We start from the raw sequence: 12,178 nt of genomic DNA on the forward strand, positions 1-12,178 counted from the left end.
CTAGAAGGGACCGACCGGGTCTGCTTTTCGTGGCATGTTTCCCATCCACAACTTCCTTCCCCCGTGGACTTTCCTCCTCGCTTTTCGCCGTCTCCGGAAGCTTCTTCTAGAAAGGGTCGGCCCCTTCCCGTTCTTCTTCGGACTCCGGAAGCCTCTAGAAGAGCCGCCCGCCCGCCCATCCGTTCCTCGAACAAAACCTCCCCCCGAAAAAAGCGTCTCCGGAAGCTTCTAGAAGGAGAGTCGGCCTTCCGTTCGTTCCTCGAACAAACCTCCCGGATTCTTCGCCCCTCCCCGTTCTCTTTCGCCTTCTTGCTTTCCCTCTTTGGGAAACTTCCGGAAGTTCCCATTGGGTTGTTTTCGTTTTACTCGTTTTGGACATCTTTTCATCGTCCGAAAACAATTCTCACTAATGAAAATTTTGAGTGAATGTGTCCGAGAGGATTCGGCCACCGTAATGGGGAGCTCTTATAGTCAGAGGTTCCAAAACCAACGTAGGGAATGTTGACTCTCTTCTCTTCTTTGGTTTTTGAAGTTCAGAAAAAAAAAGAATGAACCTAAGTCTCTTGTCTTTCTTTATCCCTTTTGGTATTCCAGGTTTACCTAATAATCAAACGTGTGTTACTAAAACACATGGTATTAAAGCTCTAATCCCCCTATGATGGAGGGGTCAAACGTAAATAGTTTATGAAGAGTCTACTCTGGAATCTGGATGGTCTTGTGTTAAACCCTTTGGATTGTGGAAATGTGAATATGTTTGTTTTATCATTGTTCAATATTAATGTATTTCCCCTTTCTGATTAATTAGAGAGCTCGATGTATAAATTTCCTACGCAACAAGGCTAGATAAAATAGACATGTGTGTCTAATAATGATATATGTGTATATATATATATATATAATATGCATATTAACAAAATGATGGATATTTATATAACATTGATATTAGAATCACCTATTGAACACTCACAAAATATTATCAATTGCCAATTGAACCAAATTACAAGAAGGGAGAGGATGCTCTACATAGAATTGCCATATGACTACCTTCTCTCTAGGTGTCATATTACGAGGGAGGGGGGGTATATAATCTCCTTTTCTCATTATCTAGTTGTGGCAATATTAGTTATGAAGGAAGTGGACTCTAATGCGCCTGAGTCCACTAGAACCTCTATGGAAGTACACATCTACCAATGAATGGGTAACTCATGGGAAATCTAAGGATCCAGTTCATTTTATGTAAAAGGCATTTACCGTAGACAAATTCAACGGAGGGCTTAAAGACAAACAATACACAATGTCTCAAGGAGTACGTGTCCACAAACAAGGTATGTGGTTGAGCTTGGTATACTTCATCACACACGATGTGCGTGATGAGCTTGTTATCACAAAATTCTTGTTTCCAACTCTACTTCATTTGGTTATGTATTAATCAATTATAAGACGTTCCCTTAAAAGTAAATAATTTGCACTAATATCAACATTGAGAAGCATCATTGGATGGAATACTTCTTATCGTCAAATCTGTAGGATTGTACCACAAGAAAACCTCATTTCACATATCAAGTATTAATATTCTAATCTTATAATCAATATATATGTCAAGTGTATTCATCAATATCTATTTTTGTACATTTAGCATTGTTGGTCATAATAATGAGTTATCAACAATTCAATGTAATTAGTCTACACATTAAGTTTGGCAGTCCAACAAAAGCACCACCATGTCTAGTTTTCCTTAGTTCTAAAAGTTTGGAACTAGTTTATCACAAATGTTGAAGGAGTTAAGCCTAGTTGATGAAAGGTTACAAACATATATTGTCAAGGGCTCAAGCCAAAAATATACTTGATCGATCAAGGAAACTAAGAAAAAATGTTTTTATGATTGATGGAAAGAGAAGAACAAGTGTTGCAAGATTAAGCCAAAGGCTAGAGCTGAGTCAAAATGATTTGACGCGCTTATCAATTCTCTCTAAATATAATATCCTTGAACTTATGTGTGATTACCACTGGCATCATACATGTTCATTACCTACACATTCACCATTTAGCTATTATGCATAACTATAATATGAAGTAAAGATATTGAAACCTACAATACTACATATGAATAATGTCAAAGCATCTTAGACCAAAAACATACATCGCGAGTGTGAACATAATCTTCAACAAGCTTGCAAAACTAGGCCCACCAATCATTCTACGTAACTAGCTCTAGAGTATTGTGGATTTTGAAAGTGTTTATTCATTGATATGTCATGAATCATGATAATATCCTAAGTCTGGAAGTAGGAGTCGACAACAACTCCACTCAAGCCTAAATCGAGTCGTTTACCCATTAGTAAACGGTTTGGTGGTTCAGTTTAGCTCGGTTCAAGCTTGAGCTTCCTTGGCTTGGTTTGGTTCGGCTTGAGCATTACCAAATTGGTTTGGCTAAACCCAATTAAGGCTTAATCGGTTTGTCCTAACCGGTTTAAAGACCGGTTCGGGTTTGAAACTCCCAAACCGATTAAGCCAAAACCATAATTGTCATCGATTCTTGGAAAGAAGGGCATCAAGAAAATACCAAAAAGGAGGTTTAAGAAAACAACTCATCATGCCTAACAAATTTATCATAATCCTTAAGATTATTCTTAGATCTTGAGCAAAGAGCATAATCTTGAATTATATGTCTTGAGACAAAGTAATCATTAGTCATAAATGATCATGGCTCATGGCCTAAGAGAAACTTGCTTATTATGATCAAAAGTTTACGCACCTCATCCATGTGTCAAATAGGAGCATCAAAATAGCACATTTGCACGAACTGTTGATATTCGTTCAGGAAATTGAAACACCTTAAAAGTTACACCTAACAAGCTCATCTTCAACGCCTTGGTTGCTTTGGAAGCCCATGAAAATGAATGATTTCTTGTGTAAGTTGCATGAAAGACAACACATTCCTGTAGTAATTTTTGATGAACTTGTAGAAATTTGAATCCTAGCAAATATTGCACATACTACACTAAAGATGGTGTGTGCTAGTCTAGAACCATTCAAACCTTCAACAAATTCCACTTGGTTTCGGACAAAACGACATTTCTCTAGTTTGATATAGAGGCTATATCCCCACAAACTATGTAGACTTCCACAAACATGGATATCATGCTTCTCTTGAGTTTTCAAATAGATCAAGATGTTCTGAATGTAACCTTTGGTGAAGATATCAAGGAAATCATAAAATTATCATTTACAATATTTTGAAAATGATTGGCGCATTGGTATGACCAAAAGGTACAATTATGCACTAGAAATAAGGAGTGCAGCCCAAATGAACCCAAACACATTTTTTATGCACCTTAGTTTTATGATGTATTTGGGCCCATTAAGACACAAAAGACTTGTGGTCGTTTTTAGAGCATGTCTATTTTGAATGGTGAGCCTATTCAATCTTTGAAAAACCACAACCAAACTTTAGAGGACCAATTTTCTTCTTAATGAAAATAATGGGTGGCTAAGGTGAACATGCGAACCCAAGAGGACTTACTTCTAATAGTAAAAAACAAGCTTTCCTTAACAAGATGCCATATTGAAGCATCAATATCAATAATCTACTTTTGCTTGTTGCATCCTTGGGTAATATATGATTGGAAATTGTCCCAAAAATTGTACCCAAGGAGCTTGTTATTGATTCAAGACTCGAGAATTCTAAATATATGTAAGATTCTTGGTATTATTGTAAACAATGATCTAGTGGGGAGAACCTTGCCAGAGGTAATGCGACTACAAAAAGAATCCAAAATGGCCAGAAGCTTTGTTATGAATCTCCTAATTTATTTTTATAACTTCAAACTTTTGTGAATGAAATGCAACTAGATGTAGCTATCGGCCACTATTTCTAATCCATGACAATGTGTGAAAATCCAACGCATTAGCTTCAACGATGAAGAGCTTAGCTAGGTCACTATGAACCAAAATGGGGGTAAATAAAAATGCAAACTTTTAATATTTCAAAAACCTTGTTTGGCTTTACCTAAAGTTTATGTAAATGGTTGGTTCTTTTATCTAAGTTGTGTAAGAGGTAACACAATCTTGAAATAATTCTTGAGGAACTTGGGGTAAAAAATTGTAAATCCTAAGAACATTTCACATTGTTAAATACAAAGAGATACTCTTTGGTGTCATGTTGCCAATGGTACACAGTGTGAAACCTCCTCCAGACCAAGTATATATCCAAGAAAATTGCACATTACATGCATACCACAATATTTTCTAGTCTAAAACCATTTGAACCTTTGTTGAATCCATAGAGATACCATATGGTGCGATGTTGCCAATGGCACACAATGTGAAATCAATTCTAAACAAAAATGGAGGTAGATGTAAATGCTCACTTTTAAGATTTCCAAATATTTGGCTTTAATTTTTTTAAATTTAAGATTTCCAAATATTTCGTAACAATCAATGTCGGTTGCCTATTCTCATGGGGATCAACAATGTGGGGAGTGTTACATTCCAGCTTGATGTTGTATGAGGTAATGACAGTACATAATAGAATATTGATATTAGTTAGTCCCTTTCGGCAACCTCAAAAGGCGTGATCTGTCCAAATTTGGAAAATAGTGACCACAATAATGTTATGGACACTATGGAAATGTCGATGTAATCGACTTTATGATGCAGCAGATATTCATCTCTTAGATGTGTTGCTTGAGATATGGGAGAACTTGTTGGTAGTAGTCCGTGGCCAGTATGATGATATGCATAGTTGCCTAGAGATTGTGAACAAGAAAAGAAAAAAGCTTCTTCACTTATGGAAAAAGGTGCGCATGTTTACAATGTCAACTTAAGAGCCTCAAAGGCACTATCGATTTCCATGAACTCTTTCTTGAATATCAACAAATTCCAACACCTTCTTCAAAGTTCGATATTTGGTTTTAGGATTATTTTTCATCATTGTACATTAAAAGTTGTAACCTTCTGGGCAGATAGGTTCAAGTTGTAGCCTTCGGGCGTTTTTTCTTAATACTATTGAAGAAAATCTTAATGAATATAAATTAATAAACTATTTGAATCTTTATTGGATCCATTGATATACCCTCTAGTGTCATGTTGCCAATAACACACAATGTGAAACACACCTCCGAACCTCACAAGACAATATGAGATTTGAATTAGTCTCCTACAAAAGGTTTTTTGTAAAAAGACAACCTCTGGTTTGTGTGGGGACAATCTCATTTTACTTTACTTTCTTATGTTTGTAACAATTTCTAAGTGTCATTCTCTACTCCTTTTAGAATATGTTATTCACAAAGGGAATGACTGATAAGTACTATCATCCGTCTCAATAGATTGACGTTGTAAAAAAACTCATTCATCGAGGAACTTATTTAGACATCATGAAGTAAGTGTAATGCAATTACGCGTCCTATCTTCCAAACTTTTCCATTACATGTGTATCCATTCTAAAACTCAAAATTTTGCTTTTTTTTTTTTTATGTCTTGTTTGAATTTTTTTACTTCATTCCCATACGGTTCTAGAAAGTCAATGAGATGATGTTTTTATAATTTTTTAATTTGTAATATCTAAACCTATTCCATGCCCATGATCTTGATGGGATCTGATCCTATCTCATGGAATAGGAATTGTATTGCATTTGTATAACAAAACACTTATTGGACATTCAGTGAAACTCTTTCTTAGTGAACTTAGAGGTCCTATCTCTCCTTATTTCATATTCCATATGGAAGCATTAGTGTTAGTAACATATGGCATGGTGTAAATTGAAAATTTTGATTTATCCTCCATTGTATATATTCTCAAAGTGATGAGAAGCACATTCATTTGATCAATGGTTTGATAGAACCTCAAGCCCAACTAATTTTAAGCATTCTTCTATTTCAAATGACTCAATATTGTATCAATTGCATATGTTCTTTATTCAAATTCTCACAAGCATAATTTTTGGTTTGCGAATATTGAAGCAAAATTTACCATGTAGGGAAAAAACTCTAATGTTTAAAGTTTTTGTGCCTCTTCTAAAGTAATTGGTAAAAGCACCACATCATTAATGTTTGACAAAAGCATGATCATTGCATTCCTTATAGTAACTTTTTTGTCCTCTTGTTGTTAAACTCATCAACCATTTGTTCCAATATAGCATTGAATTTGAAGACATTTATTGAGCTCGCTTACGAGTTACCACCAATACTATTAAAAAATGAGAGACAAATGGGAGCTATGTTGATTATCCATGGAGTACAAGAACATGTACATGAGCTTGAAGGAATTTTGAATTGTGGACGCTACCTTAAAGGTCAAATAAAAGAGTAGATACTAAAATCACAAATAAAAAATTCTCCCTTTCGTGTTACGAAAACAATCATAAAAAGATGAAAGCTAGGTTTGTTCTTTACACTAAGAAGCTAGGGCAACATCTTTTTCCACCTAATCATTTGGCTATATTCCCCCCTTAAGTTCATGGCTTATTTCTTGAGGTAAACTCAATTGGAGTAGTAGAAATACAACAAAATTGTTGCCACATATTGATGCAACCGTCATCCATAATTGAATCATACATACACCAAGTGCCACCATGCACCTCGAAGAAGAAAATCAAGGGCTCGAATTAACCATGCTTTAAATTTGTGCACCAAGCATGAGAAGACACTCGTGCACTCTTGAAGTTGAAACATTCAAAATAATATATTAAAAAGTTGTAATCTAAATAAGAGCCTAAACCTGAACCTTTTCAAAGCTTCATCCTTTGAAAGACTACATTGTTTAAATAAAGCTAGAGGTTCTTTAATTCCTAAAAATGTTTCAAGCTGTGATGTTAACACTCAATGGTAAATGCTAGCAAACAAAATTGAAGATAAGGATGTTGCTTCTCATGAATTAACATAACTTTCCACCGACATTGGCGATCAAAATTAGATGTTGAAGCTTTTCATCTTAATAGGCATCTATATATCCTCTCTCCTTTCTAACATGAAAGGACTCCTACCGATGAGAGTATGAATTAAAATTTTCTAAATTAGATCCTTATTGACATACGACATTCATTGATTAAATCGGTGAGACTTCGAGTTATCATAAATGAAGAACTGTAGGAAAAATGTCATGTTGTCAATGAATACTAAGAAAATAATAGAATTCCCTATTTTCAATATAAAAAAGAAATTCAGAGAATTGTATGCTAAATAAAAAGAGAGGCAGCACACGTAGAAAAAGGGATAATATGGTGTATATAACTCTTGCAACAGTTGTAAGTATACTCTATTGTTTTCTGAATCGATAGAGCTTTTTCTGAAGCATATATTTCTCTCCTAAAACACAAGTTACAGTCTAGACTCTATATATCTAATGTCATTTGTTTTGGTTGGAAGTAGCTGGAAAAATGGCATTAGATATAAGCACTAGAGCAATTGATGAAAATGACTATTGAACAATACCCAAAAACCAAGTTATGATTTTATTAACACTTGACGATTGCTGCACGAAACTATGAAGCAAGAAAAAGCCATTCAAGGTGTTCCGCGCACACACGCAAAACTAAAAACAATGTCTTTTTCATACTATAAGTTTAGTTCAGAAAGCTGTTTTGTTGAGCTGTAAAGCATGAAGCCTTTATTGCAATGGCATTTAATGTGTAAAAAGAAGACACCCACATTGATAGCAATTCAAGCTCAAAATCAATAACTACCATTAACATGGTTGATGGAGCATAAGACCATAACACCATTATAACTCCTTACAATGTTTTGGAATTGAATCTTATAACTACCATTAACATGGTCGATGGAACATAAGAGCATACACCATTATAACTCCTTAAATGTTTTTGAATTGAATCTTACTCCATGGCATCGCTTGCACTTGGTATTTCAATACAACATTGACATGTGGCTTTGGATTTAGCGAATCTGGATGATTGATGTTAATCAGCATCAAGTATTAAGCTCAAGGATGAGGACAATACTCATGTTTTAATTTGTTGCCCATATTCTTCACATGTGTATTGCCAATATTATTGCGATTTAAGGTTATATGTTCTCATTAATGCTCGACCTCAATTGTGTCATGTGATCTGAATTCAATCTTCGAAAACTCTTTGCTATGAATCACGTGATGGGTTTCAGAGGTAGTTCTCCTCCAAAAATATCAGGGAGTTGTGATTCATCTATGTCCTTCAATAGGGTGGATTTGAGATGTTTATCATCAACAAATACAATCTGAAACAAAAACAAACACATAAATAATAGGCAGATTCACATGAACATCCCTGCAAGCTTGCCTCAATATTCCAAAAATTAAGCAGATTGATGAATGGTCCTTTAAAACTAGAAATAATAATGGACATAAACCATTTTTGTTTTAAGATAAAAACTTACCTTCTCTTTTACAACTGGATCAATGAACGGGTATACCATCTTATATACTCCCATAAACAAGGAAGGCACATGAACAAGAAAGAATTTGCCAAGACGCTCCGGATAATGGTCCTAAATATTTCTATCTAACATAAGTAGAGCATATGACAGGGTGCAACTGCAAAATTCAAATCAATAAAATACAGCATGTAATTGATTTCTCCACTTATCATACCTGCATTATCTCAAGCACAGAAAGATAACCCTTTAAATCAATATTCCGATAGGTCCAGCCCTTCAAATCGGCTATTATCACAAACTTTTCTTCACCTACTGGTAGGCTGAACATACAATGTAAGATCAAGCTAAATTTGCATTGAGATAGTTTTTTTTTGAGCAACCTTACACAATGTTATTTGCATTAGGTATAGAATGAATAAATCTATGAATGATCCAAGCAAAAGGATGAAAATGTTGTTTGCTCAAGAAATCTTTTTTAACCACATACCTTGACACAGCTTTCTCGAACCCATAGACAACATACCCTGGGGAAGTGCACAATTTGTCTTATACACCCAAAATTAACATACCTAATAAATTTAAATACCATTGCATTCTGGATTGGCACAGTGAAAAAAACATTTAAAAACTTACTCTTGAATTCCTCAAGATCGCGCTCTGAACTACGATGCTTACTTGCTAGGATCACACCAATAGGGCGGCCTCTCTTATCTACACCTTGAAGGAATATCTTCCCTTTTTTCAACTCATTTTGGACCTCCGATGAACGAATGAACCCCTCTGGCATGAATTCACGCTTCCATTTGAGATGGCAAAGTAAGAATTTGTAAGCTTTCTCAACATTTAAAGACCGTGCACGGAGGAATCGACGTAATGTTGCATCATCACTGTCCTGAGGACATGACAAGGCTCCAAGTACTCAGATATTGTGAGTCAATGTTGCAATCAAACTGATTCTATATGGACTTCAATCAGAGCCAAAAATGTGTCCTTCATACCAGAACAAAAAATGAGCGTGTGTGTGTGTGTATTATCAAAGCCAAATACATTAGTGAGGATTTACAAGCTATTAGAGAAAAACAATGAGTAGACACATGCTTCCATCATGACAAGATGTAAATAAAACCACATTTCAGAATCACATGTTCTAAACAAAACCACATTTTACCATCAAACAATGTAAACAAAACCAGAGCATCATATAATCCAAACATACCACGACACCTCGCAATATGATCTAACCAAATCAACATTCCCAATAATATGATCTAACACATTACCATATATCTTCTTCCTACTCAATTACACATAATATAGACATCCAATCTTCTCTACGCATACAACTTCATGAAGTACCTGATCATTTGACGCTATACATTGGTTGGTTTGAAGAAGAGATCGAAGGGAACGAATCAAGGATACTTCTAATTCTTCAACATCAGTACAAATACGCTGTGTCTCATGCTGTGCCATGTTCATTCACATATAATTGACAACAGATAAATGTATGCGATGCAAATGCTAGATGTGAACTTTTGAAGCTCCCTCTCTGTCTCTGTCTCTGTCTCTGTCTCTCTCAATATCCCCTGTTTTGTTATGTGTTTTCATGGTGAATGAATGTGAGGAGGCCAAATATGTAATTATGAAAGACATTTCTTTCACAAAGACTCTTCACAAAAATCAGTGTCTGTTTCTTGAACAGAATAAAGGTTCCACACAAAAAAGGTCATTCATTAATTGTGTTTGCTTTTCCTCTCACAAAGACCAATGCATGGGTCCTTTTCTCTAACAAAATGCACCGTCTCGCACCTCTCCATTACACACCATGGAAATTCCTGCCAACCCAGAAGAACCTGCGTAGTGTCCATGAGCAAAAACACTGTAAACCCCGATGCTTTATTCTTGCAAAAACATTAATGAAACATGCCGTGACTGACTCGTGAAACAATTTGCTCGATATCATGTTGTGCAATCCATCCACCAAAGGTCGGTTGATGGACCTTTTCGGGCACATTTGTGATGGATGGCTTGCATATTCACATGGCGTGTCAATAAGAGTGATTGGGATGTTATCTACAACATCAACTATGGTGAAGATGTCGAGGAAATCATGAGAAAAAAAGATGGACATTTTCCTTTTCTTTAATAATAGATTGTTGGCATATGTATTTGCGAGATTGAAAAGGCATAACTATCTACTCAAAAAGTGCATATCATTCCGAAAAAGAAAAAACACATAATATTTCATTCATCCATGGTCGAAGATCTAGTTTGGTGGAGTATTTGGCCCCATGAGATGCTTCAAAAGAGGTGATATCAACAAGAATGTGCATGTATATGAGAGGATCTACACCAAGACAACATGTAAGTGTGGGCAAGAGGAAATATCCCCACAAAATGTGAAGCCTCTAGAACCAAAGCTTATCATGAAAGGCTCGAAGGATCTAAAGCTTTTAGAGATTGTGTATTGTTCAGATTACTGATAACAAACCATTTTGACAATAATGGTTGTATGCATCAAAGACGAGGATTGATGTACACTAGGATGGAGGAATTTGTGCATTAAAATATCGAGAAAAAACTTTCCATACTCTTCTTTCTATTCATTGGGAAGGACTATACAAGACAAGAAAGAAACACATTACATATACAAATACCTTTATTGTGCTTTTGCTATTAGGTGACATGTCATGACTCATGACTTGTATCCAATATTTTACATATCTATAACTCTATAAAGATGTCATATTTATGGAATGCTAAGTACCGAACAAAAGGATAGAAGAGAATAGAATTTTTATTATCCATGAGGAGGCCAATTTTGAATAGAATAGATCTTTTATCATCCATGAGAGAGAGAGATAGAAAACTTCCTCTACTCAACTTCCTTCACCTTATCCATGCCCCCATGTCACTCTATCAAGACTAAAAACTATGGGTGTTTCTACAAAGCTCTTCATCCTCACTATCCACCACCTCTGCCTCCTCGTTAATGGATTCCCTAATTATAAGTTAATCAATATAGAACCTATACAATAATTTCTCGGGATTTTTATTTTATTTTTGATTCCTCCTTCATTTTTGATGGTTCAGTTTTCCTTGCTTATAAATTTTGGGAGCTCAAAAGTTTGGGGACATTTTAGGGTTACGGTTTTGATTATCTTTTATTTTGGGTTTAGGGTTGATGAGGGTCCTATTTGATGAGACTCAATTAGAACTTTGATCCCATCCGATTTGCTCTGCCCGTCAAATTATTTGTAACTTGCTGATTTAATCACCACTCTTTATTACCTTTAATATAACAAATTGTTTTATCTTGATCACAAAAAATTGTGAATTTCATTTTTACCTAATATTTACCTGTGGGGTTTCCCCAATTCTTTGCAGATAAAAGCATTATCGACATATGATCGGGATACTTTAGGATCTTTTATTCGTGACATGAGAAATTGCATAAATATTTCTCAAAATCAAAAAAATAGTGCCTTCAAAATTGTACGTAAAAAGCATGATCACTTTTGGACATTCCCTCCTTAGCATTTATGATAGCTCTCAATCCATAGGAAAATCCAAACTAATAAAAAGACTTTGCAATCAAATTTCATATCAATATTTCGATCCATATAAATTGCATGCATATTGTTCTCGGTTTTTCATCAAAATCATGTAATTGGGTCCATACTTCTATCAACAATGGGCCATTTTTGCTTTTTTGGCAACATCTCATAATAACGTATGGTTTAAATAGAAAAAGACATGATCCAAAATATCACTATTTTGCAAGGAAATCTTACTAATTGCTTCCCAA

General features: G+C 35.1%; 1 protein-coding gene across 1 annotated transcript; it reads right to left on the reverse strand.

Moving 5' to 3' along the window:
- Positions 1 to 7,534: 7,534 nt before the first annotated feature.
- On the reverse strand, positions 7,535 to 9,979 carry LOC147868946 (uncharacterized). Its single transcript, XM_087325047.1, has 6 exons — positions 9,727 to 9,979; positions 9,004 to 9,262; positions 8,858 to 8,894; positions 8,585 to 8,690; positions 8,371 to 8,481; positions 7,535 to 8,211 (listed from the first exon to the last, which is right to left on the reverse strand). Exons 1-6 carry the CDS (start codon positions 9,847 to 9,849, stop codon positions 8,101 to 8,103), a joined length of 747 nt encoding a protein of 248 aa, XP_087181173.1. The 5' UTR covers positions 9,850 to 9,979; the 3' UTR covers positions 7,535 to 8,100.
- Positions 9,980 to 12,178: the final 2,199 nt, after the last annotated feature.

Source organism: Azolla caroliniana, unplaced genomic scaffold (genome assembly GCF_043228905.1).
Source record: "Azolla caroliniana isolate FFs.n. ecotype wild unplaced genomic scaffold, voAzoCaro1.0.p SCAF_1, whole genome shotgun sequence".
In the NCBI taxonomy this organism is placed as follows: Eukaryota; Viridiplantae; Streptophyta; class Polypodiopsida; order Salviniales; family Salviniaceae; genus Azolla; species Azolla caroliniana.

Excerpts from the sequence above, each read along its gene's own strand:
- LOC147868946 (XM_087325047.1), bottom strand. The coding sequence starts at position 9,849 with ATGAACATGGCACAGCATGAGACACAGCGTATTTGTACTGATGTTGAA. Across the intron at positions 8,691-8,857 it reads TTCGAGAAAGCTGTGTCAAG|CCTACCAGTAGGTGAAGAAA; the intron begins GTATGTGGTTAA and ends TTGTATGTTCAG. Across the intron at positions 8,482-8,584 it reads CTGTGCTTGAGATAATGCAG|GACCATTATCCGGAGCGTCT; the intron begins GTATGATAAGTG and ends AGAAATATTTAG.